General features: G+C 37.2%; 1 protein-coding gene and 3 pseudogenes across 1 annotated transcript; 1 reads left to right on the top strand and 3 right to left on the bottom strand.

Annotated features, from left to right (window-relative positions):
- Positions 1 to 3,546: 3,546 nt before the first annotated feature.
- LOC140511541 (H/ACA ribonucleoprotein complex subunit 3 pseudogene) lies at positions 3,547 to 3,793 on the bottom strand (annotated as a pseudogene).
- A 5,619-nt stretch (positions 3,794 to 9,412) lies between these two features.
- LOC140511540 (olfactory receptor 4A47-like) lies at positions 9,413 to 10,818 on the top strand. Its single transcript, XM_072620669.1, has one exon. The coding sequence runs from the start codon at positions 9,527 to 9,529 to the stop codon at positions 10,478 to 10,480; it is 954 nt and encodes a 317-aa protein (XP_072476770.1). The 5' UTR covers positions 9,413 to 9,526; the 3' UTR covers positions 10,481 to 10,818.
- Positions 10,819 to 17,902: 7,084 nt separating this feature from the next.
- Positions 17,903 to 21,771, bottom strand: LOC140511003 (KATNB1-like protein 1 pseudogene; annotated as a pseudogene).
- A 62-nt stretch (positions 21,772 to 21,833) lies between these two features.
- On the bottom strand, positions 21,834 to 22,408 carry LOC140511002 (ADP-ribosylation factor 1 pseudogene; annotated as a pseudogene).
- Between the last annotated feature and the right edge of the window lie 463 nt (positions 22,409 to 22,871).

Raw genomic sequence — 22,871 nt, 5'->3', positions numbered from 1 at the left:
CTCCTTGTGGGGGCCCCGGAATGACAGCTTTCCCCCTAGAAGTGACCAAGGAAGAGGGAGTAAACTTCCCTCTTCCCTCAACTCGACCCTCACTCAAGTTCCAGCAGGACTATCAACGGGCTCCTCAACAACTGAGATCCTAATCTGTTCTAAGTCACCTACTACAGGAGGGGAAGAGGCAGACGGGGTTATCAAGCCTTGGACTACAAGTCCTATTGACGTCCCTCCTGCTCCTTTTCCCCGATTGGTTGTGGGCCTGTCAGGATATGTCCCCTTTATAACTCATACTCAATTACTCCCCTCTGGGGCTGAGGGTGATTCCTCACTTACCTCCTCCAGACAGTGGACCCCAGCCGCAAAAGAAGCTGTACAAAACATCTTACGAAGACGTGCAGCCTCTGTAGTGCAAGTTAATGTTAATTTCCCAATTTATGCAGTTGTCCTAGACAATATATATACGTTGGTTGTCTTTATCAAAATCATGGGATTTTAGAATGGCTGTATGCCAAGAGAAGTAAGAGGAGTCTTCCCAATAAATATCAGATGCTTGCACACTTTCTTGTAGATATCATGGATCGCTGTATTCAGATTTTTGATTTTTATCGAGTTTTGAATATTTCTGCTTCTGAAGCTTGTCTTTGCTATTTTACAGATTCCACCCCTGAATGGGCAGCTATTCTAACCACTTGTGAGATCTTTTCCCTCCCACTTCCTCCTGTGCTTTGGGGATGGGAAACGCTTTCTCTGCATCCTCCTCCGCATTCTATCGCTGCAACACCTGTACAAGGCCCAAATGTCTTTACGGATGCCACTAAGGCTCAACGGGCTGCTGTTTATGTTCCACAAAAACAGATTCTGCAGGTTTATAAAACTAACTTCACCTCTGCTCAAAAGAACGAGCTTTTTGCTATTATTAAAGCCCTTCAACTGTTTTCTTCTGAACCTTTCAATCTTATAATGGACAGCTTATATTGTGCTAACGCCCTTCGTGATCTCCCTAACGCCCTTATTAATTCCTGTACTAGTGCTATTGCTTCCTTATTAGCTGATGTGCAGATGCATCTTCTTTCTCGTCCTTTCCCCTTATATGTCCTGCATGTTCGCTCTCATACTTCTACCACAGGCCCAATATTCCAAGGTAATGATGTAGTAGACCGTGCCTTGCTATGCCCCCTACAGACCGAGGCACATAAAGCACATGCCAAATACCACCTGTCCGCTAGGTCCCTGCGACATCTATATGGCCTTAAGAAAGAGGAGGAATGACAACTAGTCAAATGCTGCACCAATTGTGCTCCTTTTCACCCTCCTCCGAAGGATGCGGCAGTTAATCCCCGTGGGGACAGGTCCAATGCCCTCTGGCAAATGGACGTTACCCACTTTGGCCACGCCCTCATACATGTCACTGTGGACACCTATTCTGGGTTTATACTTGCGACCCTTCAGCCCGGTGAGGCAGTCCGTCATGTTACAGCCCATCTCCTATATTGTTTCGCAGCCTGCAGGGTACCCAGTGCTATAAAAACTGACAATGGACCCGACTGTACTTCAAAAACATTTTCACTATTTTGTCAAGAATTTGCTATTAAACATGTCACTGGTATTCCTTATAACCCTATTGGCCAAGCAATAGTAGAACGTGCCAACTGCACCCTAAAATCACTCCTAATAAAACAAAAAATGGGGAGTGTGGGGACGTCTTACACAGGCACAGATATCACAAGTAGCATATACTCATAATTTCTTACAATTTAGGGATGATTTTACAAACAGCTTTACGCTATTATGCAGGGACCTCAATGTCATCACATCAACAAAGAATAAAAAAAATCCCGAATACCTGCTTAACAGGAGCACGGGTGATGTGGAAAACCCCAGAGGGCCAGTAGCAAGGCCCTGGTACCGTTATTGTAAGAGGACAGGGTCATTTATGTATCCAACCAGATGGAGAATCATCAGAACAAGGTATCTGGGTTCCGACCAGATGGACCGCTGAAATCCAAGAAGCCGAACAAAAAGCGGAAGCAAGGCCATAGGGGACGAGGATGAGCCCAACGAATTCGACAGAGAGGAAGTTTGGAGATGATTTTGTCAGAGGTAGGAAGGATGAAGGCAAGCAGGCAGCTGGCTAGCATTAGTGAAAGAGCTTGTGTGTGATTTTGTTTAAAGGGATCTGCTTGTGATTTATTTAATGGAACTGTTTTGTGAGGAACTGAGAAGGGCGAAAGCTTGGTGCTGGTGTTGTTCTCTGCATTGTTATTGTGTATAGATTTTTGTTGCAATGATGAATTTGACTTTCTCATGTCTGAATAAATGTTCTGGTTCTGTCTTCAATATGGGAAATCTGTTATATTTTTCAGTTCAGAATTGCTTTGGAATATTCATGGCTGCCATAGGTGCTGTGAATATTGCATTGGTGCTACAACATTTTAGAACCAGAAGCTAAAATAGAAATTATAGAATGCACTGATGACCTCCTGAATAAGTTCTGAAAATGAAAATTCCCAGGAATATTATTGCCAAATTTCATAACTCTCAGGTGAAGAAGAAAATATGGTAAACAACCAGAAAGAAACAATTCAGGTATCATGGAGCCACAGTCTGGTTAACACAAGATTTAACAGCTCCTACGTTAAAGGATCACAGGGCTTGGAATATGATATTCTGGAGGCTAAAAGGAGCTAGGATTACAAATAATAATCAACTACTTTGAAAAACTAAGTATAATGCTTCAGGGTAGAGAGGGGTATTCAATGAAGTAGATCTTGTGTTATCTTGATTGTATTTCCATAATACTCAAATCATTTCTTTCTAGATGCTTGCATATTTTTCTCCTTGACCTGAAAACTCTTGAATTTGGTTGCAATATTCCTGTAAATTTTTCTTTTCAGATGTCATTCAGTAGGTGATCAGTGGATTCTTTCAATATTTATTTTACCTTCTGGTTCTAGAATATCAGTGTAGTTTTTCTTAATAATTTCACTAAAGATGATGTCTAGGCTCTTTTTTTGACCATGACTTTCAGGAAGTCTCATAATTTTTTTTTTCAATTTGATTAATTCTTACTGAAGCAAATGAGGATTTTTGAATTCCAATGCAAACATGCTAGTATTCTAAAACAATAATAAAAATGGAGATGTTATTTTTTGATCAGGAAAGGGAATAAGCATTTCTATAGCTACTACATGCCAGGTGCTGTATTAAGTACCTTTTTACAAATATATTCAGATCATGCTGACTCCAGATCCAGCACTCTATCCACTGAGCCACCTAGCTTCTGCTGATCAATTCAAGGATTTTTCTGCCCCCAATTAAAAAGGAAAAATAGATCTCTAAACCATCTCAGCTTTAGTAGCCTACAACACTGATTAAAAAGATGTGGAAACTTTAGGCTTTTTCATTTTAGCTTGATTGCTACCAAGTACCAAGAGGAACACAGGCAAACTGAGGCTAGATTCTAAAAAGCAAGTCTACAGAAGGAGTAATTTTAAACTTGTGAGAATGGTTTAAGAGAGTCAAAGATGTAAGCTCCTCCTGAACGAGGTCTCCTAGATGTAGGACAAGGTTCTTGCACCAGAGTCCTGGGTGGTTTGGTAATTCAGAGGACCAATAGTGCTTGCTGGGTCATGAGAACCTTGAATCTCTTCTTGTTGGTGATACGGTGACTGGAGTACTTGTCATCTGGAGAGAATCTGGCTGGGTGAGCTGAACAGGTCTGTTGTCCTGCAGGGTCTGTTTTCTTTAGGGTGTAGATCCTGTCCCCTTGCTCTTTGAGGTAACTCTGCAGAAACATCGAGGTCAATTCACTTTGCAATGTGGGCACACCATGGAAAGAGAAGCAAGCTTCCACCTCCGCCTTGGCTTAGGACTGTCCCATGATTTTTAAATTGTGTCTCCTGGATTTATTTTCTAGGTCATTTGTTTTTCCAAGGAGGTAATTCACATTTTCTTCTATTTTTATATTCTTTTGGTTATTTTTCATAATTTCTTGGTTTCTCATAAAGTCATTAGTTTGCCTCTGCTCCATTCTAATTTCTAAAGAGCTATTTTCTTCAGTAAGCTTTTGAACCTCCTTTTTCATTTGACTAATTCTGTTTTTTAAGTCATTCTTCTGGCTCACTGGATTTTTGGACCTCTTTTGCCATTTGGGTTAGTTTATTTTTTTCCTTTGTAATTTTTATTTATTTATTTGTTTGTTTGTTTGTTTACTTATTTTCAGTGTTCCACAATCACTACCATACAGCCTAGATTTTTCCTTTCCCTTCCTCCACCTCACTCCCCCCAACCTCCCTGCTTCCTCCCTGAGACAGCTTATAATTTTATATAGTTTCTACACATTCATGCCTGTTAAATACATTTTCACCATCGTCATGTTGTATAGAAGAATGAAAATGAATGGGAGAAATCACATAACAAACCAAAACGTAATACAGAAGAAAAAAAATCTGTTACAATCTGCAATTGAATTCCATAGTTCTTTCTCTGGATGTGGAAGGCATTTTGCCTGAAAAAACCACTGGGAAATTTTAAGTCCTTGTACTGCAATGAAGTTCTAAGTCTACCAGAAAAAGTGCTTGCACACTGTGGTTGTTACTGTGTACAAAGTTCTCCTAGTTCTGCTCCTTTTTCTCAGCATCAGATGATATAAGTATTTCCAAGCTTCCCTAAAGTCTTCCTGTTCATCGTTTCTCATAGCTCAATAGTATTTCATTATATTCATATGCCATAATTTATTCATCCATTCCCCAGTTGATAAGCATCCTCTTGATTTCCAGTTTTTTACCACCACAAAGAGTGCTGCTATAAATATTTTTGTGTATGTGTGAATGGGATTTAGTGGGGGCCATTCACCCTGAGCTGACAGGTTTATCTGACCAGCAGGGTCTGTCGACCCTGAAGGAGCTCGCTGTGAGTAACGATGAGGTGGGAGGCAAAGATGTAAGGCAACTCCGTTTATTCAAACTAGCTCAGGCACTTATGGAGTATCATGTACACCTTAGTTACATAAGCAGCACAAGCAAGATTAAACTAGTTTAAGCAAGTTTTGCTACTGCTTTCCAGCCAGGTTTCAGGAAGTATCTGGTGGTGAACAGGGGCGGAACCCTTCCTCCCAGCGCCATCTTGTTCATGCCTTACCAATCTCCCCTCAGATTACCTGAGCCGTGATTGGTGTACATCATCCAAGAGAGCTGAGGGTTGGCAATTCCCTTACATATGTGGAACCCTTTCCCATTTTTATGATATCTTGGGGATACAGTCCTAGAAGCAGTATTGCTGGGTCATAAGGTATGCACATTTTTGTAGCCCTTTGAGTATAGTTCCAAATTGCTCTCCAGAGTAATTGGATCAGCTCACACCTCCAGCAACAAGGAATTAGTGTTCCAACTCTCCCACATTTACTCCAACATTTATTATCTTCCTGTTCTGTCATGTTAGCGAATCTGATAGGTGTGGTGTGGTATGTCAGAGTTGTTTTGATTTACATATCTCTAATCAATAGGGATTTAGAGCATTTTTTTCATATGGCTATAGATATCTTCAATTTTTTCCTCTGAAAACTGCCTGTTCATATCCTTTGATCATTTTTCAATTGGGAAGGGTCTATTTTTAAAGGTGTTATTTTCCTCAGTAATTTTTTGTGTCTCCTTTAGCCAGCTGTTGACACTCTTTTCATGATTTCCTTGCATTGCTCTCATTTGTCTTCTCAATTTTTCCTCCACCTGTCTTACTTGATCTTCAAAGTCCTTTTTGAACTCTTCCTTGGCCTGACACAATGGTATATATTTTTTGGAGTTTTTCGATGTAGAAACCTTGCCTTTTATGGCTTCCTCTGATGGGATGCTTTGTTCTTTCTCATCTGAAAGAATGGAAGAAAATAACTTTTGGCCAAGAAAGTAAGTGTTATTTTTTTCCCTTTATTTGGGCATTTTCCCCTCCAGTTACTTGACTTTTGAGTCCTTTGTCAAGTGGATGATATACTCTAGGGACCTCTAAGTTCTCAGTTCCTCCAAGGTAACACAATCAAGGTAGAGGTGTTTATACCTCTTCTGGCCTGCCTTCTAGTCTAGGAGCAACCACAAGCTTTTCTGCCCAGGATCCTCTCCAAAGCATCCACCAGTTCCACTACTTCTGCACTCCAACTCACCATAGGACCACCAGTCAGAATTGAGTCCCAGATGGGCTGCTCAATTCCCCCAGGGTCTTTAGGCAAAGGGCTCCAAAACCTACCCCACTGAAGAGTGGAACCAGGGCTAGGAATGGGCCCTTCTTCCTTCTCACCCAGATGAAAGAGCTTTCTCACTGACTTTTGAAGCTGTCTTTGGTGTTTGTGGGTTGAGAAATCTGGGAACTACAGCTGCTACCCCTGAATCCACACTATGAAGCATGCTCCAACACTTTCCATGCCAGTTTCCAAGTCTGGGCTGTTTTTGACTCTGAGCCTAGTGAGATAGACCCTTCCTGTTTGCCTTCCAGGCTGTCTTTGGCTGGAAATCTTTCTCTCTGTCTTTTTGTGGCTTCTGCTGCTCTAGAATTTGTTCAGAGTCAATTTTACAAATATTTTATAGGTTATGGGGGTAGAGCTAGAGCATGTATGTCCCTCTACTCCCTGTTCATCTTTTCAATGAGGGGAATACAGAGAGAGAAAGATAATTTGGAACTCAGTTTTAAAAATGAATATTGAAAGTTGCATTTAAGTGTAATTGGGAAAAAATAGAACACTAAAAATATCCTTATATCTCCTTTTATTTATTATTTAAATAAAATTGTATTTCACTGCTCTTCCATCTACAGTCTTTTCCCCACTTTCTAATATTCATGTGGTAGAAAACTTTTTACTTATAAGATGCATGTGAAATATTAAGCACAATATAAATTTCATTCCAGTAAGATGTAGCAATACATTTAATAGGTAATAAATGTATTCTTAGTAATTCCATTTTCTTTCTTTCTATAGGACCCTTCAAAAAAAAAAAGTTATCTTAGTGCATTCAGACGTTTGAGATAGAGGCATTATTTTGCATGTTTTCTGAATTTTGTAACAAATTAGCTGTTCAAGAGACTAGAATCCTGAGCCTGCAACTGTCATTTGGTGCAACATTGAAGAAACCACATAAGTCTTTTAATAACCCTAACTCCAGGAGTAACTTCTTTTGAAAATATCTCTGATTTTTCCTTTGGACTCATTGTCTTCTTTTCATTGTCTTCCCTACAATTAAGGTCATTAACTCTGAGACACCTCCAGAGACACTGAACTGAAGGACTATTGTGAACTTTCCCTCTTCCCTGGGCAAATTCCTCAAAGGATTTCATTAGAGGAGAAGGAGTTTTAAAAACACTGTATTAGAATGCCTCACAGACATGAGATGGTGGCCTTACTGAATATGGATAAAATCCTCTTTTGTGGACAAAATTGTCCACAGACTCACATGGAATCAACTTCACAACCTAAGGAAGCTTAATTGTTTGGAAAAATACTGATTTGAGTGAAATGGAGAAGAAATTTGGAAATAATAAGATCCACATAGACCTTTTAAGCTGAAATGAATTGCCATGGATTTTTCTGTCTCTGTGGTGACAACAGGGGGAGTGGTGGTGAATAGCATTTCCACTGCCCTAATCTGCAGTCTTTCAACATTAAGGAAAACATATCAGAATTCAGGACTTGGAGCAATTGTCTTCAAGGACAGGTAATATTTTTATACAAGTAATTCCGATTTCTCATTCTATCCCAAACTGTTTGTCTTCAGACTATAAAGTTGATGGTAACCCAAACTGAATGGGAAATGAGAGAAAATAATACTATCAAAATAAAGATTTAAGCCACGTACAGAAATCCCTGGTCTTCTCACACGACCAACTGCATGATTCAACTGATTATTTTGACATGTAAAATATATGGGACACGTTATAGCATTATCCATTTTGAAGTGACATCCTTGCAAATGAACTAAAAAAATATAAAGTTCAGGCTTTGGAAAATATTGAGAAAATGGCATATGCTACTAATTTCAGAAGAGGGTTTTAGTGTTCTGATTTTGGTTATTAATAAGACAATAGCCTCAGACAAACTCAAAAACAGAAAAAGAAATACATGATCTTTTCCATTTCTAACCTCCAGACTGAAGTGTTAGATAAACGTGAGATGATGATGATGATGATATAACAATAATAATTATTTTAAGACCTTTATATCATGTTTGTTATTTTCTAGTTCTATAATAGGTCCCTTTAAATAAAAGAAAATTAAATATTCATTTATTTATCTCAGTTTCAGTCTTAGGATATGATAGATATATTTGGAAAAATGTCAATTATAGTTTAAAGTGATATCTTTTGATGGGTTTTTTAATATTTTAATAATGCTATTATGGAGAAAAATATCATTATCACAATAGAACAAATCCCAATTGATTGAATGAAACCAGGTGTTATTAGTTTTTAACTATTCAGTAATGGACAGCCATTTGGATGACCCACAGTTTACTTAACGAAAGCACTTAATTACTTCAAAAAATGCAAATCTTTTCACATAGGTGATCAGGGAACCTTTAATAATTCTCACATTTCTGTGCCTTAACCACTTTTGACTAGAACCACTAACAACTATTTTACTTCTCTTGTGAGAACAAATTATATTGTTGAAGTGGAAGTGCCTTGGAAATTTTAGAAGACATTAATAGATGAAATTTTAAGGGTTGTATTTACAAAGAGAAACTAAAATACTCATGCCACTGGAAATGAGGAAACTCATCATCAGGCAGTCACCTCAGAGGACACCAGAAAAAGGATCTTATACTCCAAAATATTCATTAAGGTACTTTTTGTAGCAACAACAATTGAAAGTGTTATAGGTGTCCATTTATGGGGGAACATTCAAATATGACAGATCATATCTGTATTATTAGAAAATATGAATATCTGGAATTAGAGAAACATTCGAATTTTTTTTTTTAAATTAAAGCGGAGTCTAATAGGGAGAAAATGGAAAAGAGTCTCCATGAAGTTGACAACAATGGAAACAGAAAGAACGATTGAAATACAATGTAATTATGGGATCAATTTTGTCACAGGAAACATTTGAGAAAGCGTGGCTTATTCCCTTCATTACAAAGAAGAGAAATTAAGAGCAAGGCTTAATTCATATACTTTCAGATGTATAGGGGTATATTGAGAAATGAAAGAGACTTAGAACGAATCAATAAAATACTTATATTTCATAATTATCTTTATAGGTGTAATTTGACTGCTGAAACTGCAGAAGATTAACCAACTTTTAGATGAGAAACTAAAATTTGCAAATAGAATATCCATCATTTCTTCTCTCCCTGCCCCAACCCCACAAAATCTCTGTTTTTACTATTATGACCAATGTTCTGGTAAGGAAACTGATGCCCATAAAGGATATGAGATTGGCCATAAAAACAGGTAGATGTGAAAACTGAATTCAAAGTTCTTCTAACTGCAAGTCCTGTGCCATATCCATTAACAGTTACTCTTCTTCTCCCCCTGCCCTCCTTCAAAAATCATGGAAAACAGGAACAATGTCACTGAGTTTGTCCTCCTTGGGCTCACTCAGAATCCTGAGGTACAAAAAATACTATTTGCTGTGTTCTTAATTATCTACATATTAACTATTGTGGGCAACGTTCTGATTATCATAACTGTCATTGGAAGTAAGACCTTGAGGTCCCCTATGTACTTCTTTCTCACCTTCTTGTCTTTTATGGATGCTATCTATTCCACTGTCATTGTCCCTAAAATGACCCTAGACATGCTCTATGAAAAGGCAACCATTTCTTTTCAAGCTTGCATGGTGCAGCTCTTCTTGGAACACCTATTTGGTGGGACTGAAGTTTTCCTCTTCATTTTTATGGCCTATGATCGCTATGTAGCCATCTGCAAACCCTTGTATTACTTACTCATTATGAGAGGGCATGTATGTGTTCTGCTATTGGTGGTATCCTGGATTGGAGGTTTCATGCATTCACTAGTTCAGCTGCTTTTCATTGTTGGTCTCACATTCTGTGGACCCAATATCCTTGATCACTTCATGTGTGATATGAACCCTTTATTGGAAATTTCCTGTACAGATACCTATACCATTGGCATCTCAGTGGTTGCCAATGGGGGAGTAATATGCATAATTGTCTTTTTACTTTTGCTTATCTCCTATGGAGTCATTCTATACTCTTTGAAAACTCAAAGTTCAGAAGGTCGACAAAAAGCTCTCTCTACTTGCATCTCCCACATCACAGTTGTTGTCTTCTTCTTTGTCCCTTGTATTTTCATATATGCTAGGCCGGTCTGTACCTTCCCCATTGATAAATCTCTAAGTGTCTTCTATACTATCATCACTCCTATGTTGAACCCTTTGATCTACACTCTGAGAAACAGAGAGATTAAAAGTGCCATGAGGAAGATTTGGAACAGAAAAGTGATGTCCAGCTGTAAGGCAATGGATATCCTGGCCAAGCAATGATGTTTCACAAGGGAAATGATAAAAGATTGTAATATTCTTAGAACTTATTTGAGGCTAAGTAAGCAGATCCTGAATATGTGAAGAAAAAATTAGTGTCCTGTCAGCATTACAAATTGCCTTTTCGTTGTTGTTGGAACTGTTTCTTTAAGAGCATGGTGGTGTTCTGAGAAATACTATCCATGTACAGAGAGATAACTAATGGTTTTTGTTTGCAGACTGAAGCACACATTTTGTTTCACTTTTTTCTTTTTTCTGCAATGTGTTCAATATTGAAATATTTTTATATGACTTAATATGCATAATGGACATCACATTTTTTACCTTTTTGGTGGGTAGCAGAGGACAAGGATGGAGAGAGATAATTTTGGAACAAAAAATAAAATTTTTTATATAGCATAATGGATCATCAGGGAAATATCAATTCGTCTCAATTAGGTGAAACATTTAAAAAAATTGTCTTCTAACAAAAATGCAAAGATCGTTCTTAGAATAATATTGGTCAAAATATTTAGTGACAAATTAATATGTCATGATGTTCTTTTAGTGAGACAGTGGATATTCTAGAGAAGAAAAAAACCCAATTTTTCACTTGACTTGAAGTTATTATTGCTCCAAGTTTTCAATGTTAATCAACCAGCTTCATATTAGTATTTTACATTATCATCTTAAAACTGCATCTCAAACCTAATTATGGGATGTAAAATCAGGTAATATAGAGATATTTGTTTTTATTAGTGAAATTATTTATCATATATGTAAAACCTAAACATGCAAAATATGCATGACCTGATCATTTTAAATCAAATAGCATGCTCCAATTCTTTCAAATAGCAATATTAAATTGCAATATCAACAATTAAATTGTAAGTTTCTGAGCATTATCTTATATTTTTCAATAAGACAGATAGTATGGCATAGTGGATAGAATTTTGTATCTGTAATGTAAAAGAAATTAGTCTTAAATCACCTCTGACACTGTAAGGATTATTTAACCCCTCTCAACTTTAATATTAGAGTTATTGTTATGAACAATGACAAAAATAATCTTATTCCATTTTAAAAAAAAATAGATTCCATCAGAAACAGTACCAGAACAAGATATATATGTTTGCTTATTTGCTTGTTTTTACTTCATGTTCAATACACTATGGATTATAGTACACCTGTAATTTTATATAACAGATTGTTTTTAGAGTCAGAGAAAATATTTCTAAATGTAAACATATCTCAATAATAATCTCAATGAATCATCTTCAGTTCAATTCTAAAAGGAGGAAGGACAACAGGGACGTTTACTTAAGTGGTTCTATTTCCACAACGTTTTAATTCTTTTGTCTCATACTTTTGTCTAATACTTTTCTTCATACTAACGAAGTTGTTCTGGCTTGGTGAGACATGAATTTCTGAGGTGTAAATGTCTATTAGAAGGTTGTTCCTGACTGTTTTAAGAATCAAAATTACATACTTCCTCTAAAAATACTGAGATCTCAATTTATACTCTTCATATTTGTCAATTTTTGTTATATGTTTCAGGCCACCAGAATATTTCTTAATGATTCTATCACAGGGGCATTTTTTTTAAAGACTGTTTTGATGTGCTTCACTGTTCCCCTAATGCCCTTATTCATTGATTACTAAGTTGTATACCCCAAGAGCTGGAATTGTCATTCTTTCTTATTGTTTTCTTCTTTCTCAACAAGGTGGAAACAGAACGAGACTTGATAAGACAATAGTGGTGGTAATGGAAGTGGTGGTGATTGTGGTGATAATGAATAAAATAATAGCTAACATTTATATGGCATTTCTTTAAACCAGGCAATGTACTAAACACTTTGTAATTATCTCATTTGACCTTCACAACCCTGGGAGAAAGATGGCTTTATTATCCCCATTTTACAGAGGAAGAAACAGACAAACAGGGCTTATGTGACATGTGCAGGGACACAGTTAATATGAGGCTGAAGGTAGATTAAAGCCACATTTTCCTGATTCCAGGCCCTGAGCTCTATCCACTGTGCTAATTTGGTGCACTATTATTACAATCATGATCTTTTTTGAATATTTTTTGTTATTCTCTTGTAATTACCTTTTATCTTCAAAGGACCGTGATTGCTACTCCAATACTATGTTATGTGATTCTTTCCTCATCCCCTTTGTGAATTGTACAGAGATTATCCAGTGAATAAAATGGAGGCCTTTCTCTGGTACTATTACTATCTTGAGATTATAAACACTATGTCTAGGGAGTATATCTATTTTCTCTCATTCTTGCTTTGTGGATATTCCACTCCCCACCCCTTCCCCTTCCCCCAGGTAACATAATTCCTTGATTTTGCCACTTAAACACCTCTCATTTGAAATTAAGTTTTGACACATGGTCTGCCAACTATATAACATTCCTTCATTTTTTTATGACTTTTAAATTTCAGTTTTTGAGGAGGTATATTCCATAATTCACTATCATTCACTTTTGCCAGAAGAATATTCACATTAAGCAGATGAATTTGTAAAGCAGAGAATACTTTAGGATTATTCAAATTACCATGTGACCTCTCAGAACTGGTTAAGCTTAATCTTCTCCATCCTTTGTCAACTGTCAGTGCTTATTCAAAGTCTCTGTATCTTGAAGGATATATAAAAATGTATACAGCACTTGAAAATTTGTAACATGCTTTATAAATATTACATTGTGATTACATTTGATATTTGATTACAAGTCTCATTTGGATTACCTCTACTTTCTAAAAGTGGATTCGTTCCATTGTTTTGCATCTTTATGTCTACTACTTTACACTCAGAATTCATCATATCTCTCTGCAGATGGATAGTATTGGATCACAGTAATGATTAAAGTAACTAATCTTTCACAGTTGATCATCATACAGTATTGTTATTACTCCGCACAAAGTTCTCAAGGTTCTGTTCATTTTACTTTGTATCAATTTATGTAAGTCTTCCCAGGTTTTTCTGATACATGTCTGCTTATAATTTCTTATAACACAATAAAATTCAATTAAAATTTCATGTCATATCTTATTTATTCATTCTCTAATTTGTGGACATCCCTTTAATATTCTCTTCTTTGCTAGCACAAATAGGAACTGCTATAAGTATTTTTGCACATGTAGTACCTTTCCTTTTTTCTTTGATCTTTTTGTGGTGACAATTCTGGGTCAATGGAAATAAACTACTTTATAACCTTTTATGTAAACTTCTAAATTGTTTTCCAGAATAGTGGATCATGTCACAGTTCCATCAAGAATTCATTAGTGTACCTACTTTCCCATATTCTAATTAGCTTTTATCAGCTTCCTTTTCTGTCATTTTAGTTAATATGATGGCTGGTGCTGAATTGTTTAAATTTGCATCTCTCTAATAAATAATGATCTAGAGGGTTTTTCTTTCAATTTTAACACATACCACTGTTTAATCATACAAAAATGGGTTTCTGAGGGGGCAGAGCCAAGATGGCGGAGTAGAAAGACACACATATGCTAGCTCTGAACCCACAGCCCATAAAATACCTGTAAAGAAGAACTCCCAACAAATTCTGGAGCAGCAGAAGCCACAGAACAATGGAACATATGAGATTTCTTTTCCAGAGAGCACTGAAAACCTCTTGCAAAAGGTCCATCGTGCCCCTGACCCGGAGCCGAGCCCAGCCCTGCCTTGGCTGCGAGGCACCAAGAGGAGCAGATCTGAGCAGGCTTCAGGGATGGAATCTCCAGCAGCTACGTGGGTCCCTCCACCCACAGGCCCCAAAGGTTGGTGAGAGGGTCTTCTCGGCTTCCTGAGAGGGGAGTGGGGTGCCTCCATAACTCAGGCCCCCTCCGGAGGCAGCAGTGGAGGCAGCAGCAGACCAGGGTTCCCCAAGCAGGCAGGAACCATGATCCATTATTGAAGGTCTCTGCATAAACCCCCTGAGGGAACTGAGTCCTTGAGGCGACCCTGCCCCGACCTGAGCACCTGAACTTAATCTCACATTGAATGGCAGCCCTGCCCCCTCCCAAAGCCCTGAGGCTGGGAAGCAGCATTTGAATCTCAGCCCTCAAGCGCTGGCTGGGCAGTTCTGGAGGTGACGTGGGTGTGAAGAGAATACTCAGAAGTCAGGCCACTGGCTGAAAAAAACGCTCAGAAAAGGGAAAAAAAATAAGACTACAGAAGGTTACTTTCTTGGTGAACAGGTATTTCCTCCCTTCCTTTCTGATGAGGAAGAACAATGCTTACCATCAGGGAAAGACACAGCAGTAAAGGCTTCTGTATCCCAGCCCACCCAATGGGCTCAGGCCATGGAAGAGCTCAAAAAGGATTTTGAAAATCAAGTTAGAGAGGTGTAGGAAAAACTGGGAAGAGAAATGAGAGACATGCAAGTAAAGCATGAAAAGCAGGTCCACACCTTGCTAAAGGAGACCCAAAAAAATGCTGAAGAAAATAACACCTTGAAAAATAGGCTAACTCAATTCACAAAAGAAGTTCAAAAAGCCAATGAGGAGAAGAATGCTTTCAAAAGCAGAATTAGCCAAATGGAAAAGGAGGTTCAAAAACTCACTGAAGAAAATAGTTCTTTCAAAATTAGAATGGAACAGATGGAGGCTAATGACTTTATGAGAAACCAAGAAATCACAAAACAAAACCAAAAGAATGAAAAATGGAAGATAATGTGAAATATCTTATTGGAAAAACAACTGACCTGGAAAATAGATCGAGGAGAGACAATTTAAAAATTATGGGCCTACTTGAAAGCCATGATCAAAAAAAGAACCTAGACATCATCTTTCATGAAATTATCAAGGAAAACTGCCCTGAGATTCTGGAACCAGAGGGCAAAATAAATATTCAAGGAATCCACAGATCATCGCCTGAAAGAGATCCAAAAAGAGAAACTCCTAAGAACATTTTGGCCAAATTCCAGAGTTCCAGGGCAAGGAGAAAATATTGCAAGCAGCTAGAAAGAAACAATTCAAGTATTGTGGAAATACAATCAGGATAACACAAGATGTAGCAGCTTCTACATTAAGGGATCTAAGGGTGTGGAATAGGATATTCCAGAAGTCAAAGGAACTAGAACTAAAACCAAGAATCACCTACCCAGCAAAACTGAGTATAATACTTCAGGGGAAAAATTGGTCTTTCAATGAAATAGAGGACTTTCAAGCATTCTTGATGAAAAGACGAGAACTGAAAAGAAAATTTGACTTTCGAACACAAGAATGAAGAGAAGCATGAAAAGGTAAACAGCAAAGAGAAGTCATAAGGGACTTACTAAAGTTGAACTGTTTACATTCCTACATGGAAAGACAATATTTGTAACTCTTGAAACTTTTCGGTATCTGGGTACTGGGAGGAATTACACACACACACACATGCCCACGCACATGCACACACACATAGAGACAGAGTACACAGAGTGAATTGAAGAGGATGGGATCATATCTTAAAAAAGTGAAATCAAGCATTGAGAGAGAAGTATATTGGGAGGAGAAAGGGAGAAATGGAATGGGGCAAATTATCTCTCATAAAAGAGGCAAGCAAAAGACTTACTAGTGGTGGGAAAAAGAGGGGAGGTGAGAGAAAAAACATGAAGTTTACTCTCATTACATTCCACTAAAGGAAGGAATAAAATGCACACTCATTCTGGTAGCAAAACCTATCTTACAATACAGGAAAGTGGGGAATAAGGGGATAAGCAGGGCGGGAGGGATAATGGAAGGGAGGGCATGGGGAGGAGGGAGCAATTTGAGGTCAACACTCATGAGGAGGGACAGAATCAAAAGAGAGAATAGAAGTAATGGGGGACAGGATAGGATGGAGGGAAATATAGTTAGTCTTATACAATACGACTATTATGGAAGTCATTTGCAAAACTAAACAGATTTGGCCTATATGGAATTGCTTGCCTTACAAAGGGAAGGAGTGGGGAGGGAGGGAGGAAGAGAAGTTGGAACTCAAAGTTTTAGGAAGAACTGTCAAGTACTGTTCTTGCCGCTAGGAAATAAGAAATCCAGGTAAAGGGGTATAGAAAGGTATTTGGCCCTACAGGACAAAAGAGAAGATGGGGACAAGGGCAGAGAGGGATGATAGAAGAGAGAGCAGATTGGTGATAGGGGCAATTAGAATGCTCAGTGTTTGGGGGTGGGGGGCGGGGACAAATTTGGAACCCAAAATTTTGTGAAAATGAATGTTAAACGTTAAATTAAAGAAAGAAAGCTTAATTACAAATAAGCTAGCTCGTTGGCAGTGATTCTTTCGTGATGGCAAACTACATGCATAAAAAACAAAACTGGGTTTCTACACAACGAGAGTGCATGTGAACCCCATTTCACAGCAGCCACTGAAGGAGGTAGTTCACCCACTATTTGGATGGAGAATATAGGGCCAGCTGCAATTTTAGGCAATTCTAAAGCATTAGCCACTATTATCCAAAATACCAGTAATGAGAAAGAATTTAGAACACGTATGACATTATATGAGTTTTTAAAAGCAAAAAAAGAGAAGCATTTAGTATATTTACTCAAATAAACGGAGTTTAAATGATTCCGAACTGAAAATAATAGAAATCTACATATTACTTTCAAAAAGTGAATGTAAATTAGGTAATTCCAAGGACATTTCCAGTTGAGCATTTACCCAATTAATATTCAGTATTTTATATTGATGCATACACCCCCACACACAGATTCTGGCAAAAATCAGAGAAAAATATCCTCAAGTTTTTCCAACTGTGTGAAACAGGTTCCAAAATCAAAATTCTCCATGACTGTAAAACCCCTGATTTCATGCCTGTATGCACAGCTGTTTTAAAAGATAGAAATAACATAATATATTGGCTTTTTCAAACATGCTAATAATTAAGGCATTTTGCTTTACATAGTATCTCTGTGAAAAAATTATACATTATTTGCTATGTTGTTTTAAACATCTTTAAAGTCTTTTCAATATGATCACAAAGTAGCTACACGCATTTAGTGGCTGGTTTATTTTTTTTTTTTATAAAATACAATCTTAAAAAAAATATAAATGGTGATTAATCTTTGTGGCTCCTAGCAAAATATCTTGTCCATTTCTTCTTTTCACATCAGTGTAAATTACCTTTTCATGCAATGTGAAAGACTGCAATAAGATACAGAAGCACTTAAACAACTCTATCCCAAATAACCATACAAATCCCAAACACAGCAACGGTATACAATTTTCATAGTGCACTTTCACCTCATTGAAGTCAAAGATGCTCCTTGTGGATATTTTTCCACTTCAGTGTGAAGTAGATTGTTCAGATTTCATTAGTGGTTCCATTAAATGGCAGTTTTGGAAGATTCCACTTCCCTTCTTGGTTCATAGTTCTCAGAAAAGACCTCTTTCTGGAAGTTTACAAAGTTCAGGAATATTCTGAATAAGGAAGTCCTCTTCAAGTGGTGGTGCTTGTCAATGTAATTACAATAAATAAGCATCTACCTCCTTAACTGTATTGCCAGTGTATCCTGGAAACAATGTAAGATGGTTTTCTTGTTTCCACAATCCACTTAATTGTTGTTTTAAAATATGAACATTTCCATCTTCTACAGTTTCTATATTAGCAGATAGTTCTGACCACCATCTTTTTATGACTGCTTGAATCCAGTTCAAACCAACTATCACACATTCTTCAAATTTGCTTTTAAGCAGTGATTTTACTAGAGGCAACAGATCTACACAGCAGCCAAGTGAAATATACTGCTTTTCTTCCTGTAAACTGCTGGTGAGCACAGGAAGGCAATCTGCCACCACCTCAAAGTCTTCTATCCTCACTAAATAGGCTACCAGTTCACATATACTTCATTTTCTCCAAAAAAGTTAAAGCTGCATTCAACCTCAGATTTCTACCGAAAAGGACATGTGCCATTGTCTCATAGTCCTGAGAAATCTCAGTAAAAAATCCACTATATTTTGATGATGGGCTTTCCGTTTGTGAAGAAGTAGGATCACTGGCGTTAAGTAAAAATGTACCACCTTCATGGCGTAATTTTCCAGGCAGGTGGCCTGCACAAGCCAGTTCATTTTCTTTATTTACCATGTTACAGCACCTGCTTCTAGGGAAATGTTTTCTTCTATACCAAGGATTTGGAAAATAATGATGAACTTTCTGTAACATACTTCTTTGTGCAATTTGTCTGGACTTTTCACAGCATATCCAACTGTTGTATTAGTATAAGCAGCCAATTGTTTTAGAGATTTCTTACCTTCCTTCATGTTCTTATTAGTGAAATGAAAGAACCTTTTCATAGGAAGGTCAATGGAATGGCCCTTAATATGCAAAAGGTGCCGTTTTCTCTTAAATCCCAGTGGCTCATGGTGCAGCGGCGCCTCCTCAGCTGCAGCTCCGACAACCTAGAGGGTCTCTGTGAAACCCACAGTGCGGCCCCCCGGCAAGGCCTTTCAAAAGCCACCGTGTGGCCGTCTGGGATAGCAGCTAGGCCCCGATTACTTATTTATTTTTAAGTGACTATTGATAACTTTACTTTCTTCTTCTAATAACTGCCTGTTGGATACTATCAGTTTTTATGAAAACAAATGGAAAATACCTGTGTGATGGTAAAAAAGATTGTAACTTTTCTCTTCATCATTACTTCTGGCAAAATAGTATTTCAAAACAGTAGTATACTAAAACTTTTTACGCATTCCCCAGCCAATGGATATCCCCTCAATTTGGCATTTTTATTATGTCAAAAAAAGCTGATTTAAATATTTCTGAACAAATAAATTCTTGTCTCATTTATCTCCTCATTATATCATGGCATATGTACAGTTTGACAGCCATCTGAGTATAGTTGAAAATGATTCTCCATAATGGTTAGATGAGTTCACAACTCCGCCAACAGTACATTAGTGTCCCAATTCTCTACATCACCCCCAGTGTTTCCCATTTTCCTTTTTTGTCATGTTAGCGAGTCTGATAGGTATGAAGCGGTAACTCAGAGTTGTTTGGCATGCATATTTCTAATCAATACTGATTTCTTTCTTATTTTCATGTGATTACTGGTAGCTATGATTCCTTCTACTGAAAGCTGCCTTTCAGACCTAGCTTCTGAAAACCGTTTATATCCTCTGACCATTTATCACTAGGCAATGATTTTTTTAAAAAAACTAAATTTCTCTAACTTACCTCTATGTTTGAGAAATGAGACCTTAGATAAATTAGGAAAAGGCTTTTTTTTGCCTCGTTTTCTCATTTTCCTTCAAACCTTCACTACATTAGCAATGTTTTTCTAATTTTTCTTCCTTTCATATAATGAAAAGTATTCATTTTTTTTCCTGTGATCCTCTCTATTCATTGGTCACAAACGTTCCCTTTGTCCATAGATGTGACAGGTACGTTGTTTCATGCCAACATTAATTGTTATGCTAGCACTCTTAATAGCTAAATCATTTAACCATTTTGAACTTATCTTTGCAAACAAAATAGGATAATAATCTATGCCTAGTTTTCTTTTTCCCAAATTGCTTTTTAGTTTCCACCCCCAAATATTGTCAAATTGTATGTTCTCCAAAATTTGGATCCTCGTGTTTATCAAACCTAGATTACTATAGGCACTTATTGCTATGCATTCTGTACCTATTCTATTCAACTGATCTACAACTCTATTTTTAGCAAATATCAGCTTGTTTTTATGATTATTATTTTGCAATATGCTTTGAAATCTGATCATTCTAGACTGCTTTTCTTCAGATTTTTTCATTACTTCCTTTGACATTCTTGTCCTTTTGTTCTTCCAGAAGAATTTTGCTATAAATTTGTAGCTCTATAAAATAATTTCTTAGTAGTTAATTGCTTTGACATTGAAGAAGTAAATGAAATAACATTGCCTCTTTATTACTTTTTTAATAGTTCAGAGATTTTATTCTAATAGCTTTAATTACAGTGCTTGTTTGTTGAAATGAAAACTGAAAACAAGTAGACAAAACAGTCGATTATTAATTGTGTATTGAAAGCAGTAAGAGTTTCCACAACACCAAACAAACCAGTTCCGAGTTTTTCCTGAGACAAAGTTTAACAACTCCAGCTTCTTCAGTTTTTATCAAAATAGAAAAGAAAAAAAAAAGTAAAGATCTTTTATTTTTTCAGATGGCAAATCTGACCCTTGTAGTAATGAGGGGTAGTAAAGGACATTTCACACATATACAGATAGGGGGATTGTTCCAAAATGGGACCAAATACTTCTAGAGTGGAATGACTCTGCAAGCTCTCAGGCTCAATTTATTTTTTTTCAAAACCTAGACACCATACAGAAATACCTGGTGTCCCTGACTGTTTTTGAAATATCTCCAGCCAAGCTTTGGGGCTAATGTAGGCTGTGCTTACTGTGGAGAGGTTTCAAACAGAAGCACCACACACATTTGACCAAAATTAAAAGACTGTTTTTTGTTGTTGTTGTCCAAATACATGAGAAAGCGCTTCTCAATATTTATAACCAGCCATAATTGTGTCCTTCCTAAGAGTTTTTCAGGCGTGATGGAGAACTAATCACAGCCTGACCTGAATCACAAGGGGGAAAAAGTCTAGTTATAAATGGTTTATGATTGAAGATCTAATGCTGTCAGTGTACAGCCTGCTCTGAATCACAACCTCAAAGCTTTTTTTCCCAATAAGTGTCCATGTGAGTACAAATACAAGCACAAACTCTATGAAATACATAAAGATCCAAAGACATAATATTACATGGATCTCTATTTTAACCATGCAAAATTGATCACTTGTTTGATTTTTGTCATCATTTCTCAAGTTTCAAAAGAGAAACTGCAGACAAATTTACAATGGTTTGGTATTCAAATGGTTACTGCAAAACCTACACTAAGCATATTTCTCTGTTCTGTGCATTCAAGTGTTTTATTTGTCTTTTTTTTTTTTTTTTTTTTTTTTTTTACTTCTTTACTATTTAAAAAAATACACTGAGTTCAGGTTAAAAGCCAACCATCAAAATGGATCTCAACACAGATCTCACAAGCCAGTAGGAGTAGTAGCATTCAGCTCTGCTGCTGCAATTTAACCCCCAGCAACCCAAGTCAATGTGCTTTAAATCCCTTCCCAGCACTAAAGGAGGAGTTGATTATTTTACAATTAAAAAAGCTGAGTAATATTGCATAGGAGTGCCAGAAAATGCCCCATTGGAAATAAAAACTATTTACATTAAATAAGAAACTAGTTTTCAGGCCTGTATTTGCCACATTTACAGCATGGTGCAATACATACTGTGACAAGGGGTAGGAAAAAACAGCTTCCGGCACTCAGTACCACAAAGTAGCACAGTTTGCCACATGAGAGTAAAGTGAAGGGCCAATAGGAAGAAATAAGAGGGAGAGAAGGAAAGAGTGGGGAGGAATTTTTATTGATTCATTTCTGGTTTCAGAGCTGATTAGACAACCAGTCCAGTTCTTCATAGAGCCCATCCCCACTAGTGGCACAGGTGGCTTGGATGTACTAGTTTCTGTGAGGAAGAGAATGCAGACCAAGTTTATCTGTGATTTCAGCTGCATTCATGACATTGGGAAGATCCTGTTTGTTAGCATACACTAATAAAAGAGCATGTCTAAGTTCATCCTCTGCCAACATTCTCATCAGTTCTTCTCGGCCTCATTCACTCATTCTCCCTCATTACTGTCAACCATAAAAATCAGTCCTTGTGTGTTCTGGAAGTAATGGTGCCAGACGGGTCGGATTTTGTCCTGGAGACCTACATCTCATACTGTGAAGCTCATGGTTTTGTATTCTACAGTTTCTACGTTGAAACCTATAGTGGAGATTATAGTCACTATTTCACCCAGCTTCAGTTTGTACACAATAGTTGTCTTTCCTGCAGCATTGAGACCAACCATTAGGATCCGCATTTCTTTTTTGCCAAACAGTCCCTTGAAAAGGTTAGCAAATATATTCCCCAATGGTCCAAGAGTGATGGAGAGACATTGGCAAAAGAAAGCTCGTCACTCCTGAGCCTCTGGCTTCCTGTCTCTTCACCCATGAGCAGCTGCCACTGCTTCTTTTTATCAGCTCTCCAGGTGTTGGTTTCACTCCCACAAGATGGCCACTCCCGACTTTTATTACTTTTACTCAGCCTATATATATGATCCATTGATAATTCTCCAGTTCAGATATGTCTTATCTTTGTGAAGAATTTTTTTTTTTTGCAATCTTGCTTAAATATTGCCTGGATTTCTCTTAGCAGATAGACAGCCAGGCATTTAATGTTTTCTGCATTTATTTTAACTGGAATTTTTCTTTTTTATCTTTTCCTGTGGAATTTTCTTGGTAGTGCATGGAAAGATGGATGATTTTTGCAGTTTTGTTTTAGATTTTTCCAACTTTGCTAACATTGAACATTTTTTCATGTTTAAAGTTAATTTGCTAAGGAGCTTTAAATAT

This window comes from Notamacropus eugenii, chromosome 6, assembly GCF_028372415.1.
Source record: "Notamacropus eugenii isolate mMacEug1 chromosome 6, mMacEug1.pri_v2, whole genome shotgun sequence".
Taxonomy (NCBI): Eukaryota; Metazoa; Chordata; class Mammalia; order Diprotodontia; family Macropodidae; genus Notamacropus; species Notamacropus eugenii.
This window is presented reverse-complemented; position numbering and strand designations above follow the sequence as displayed.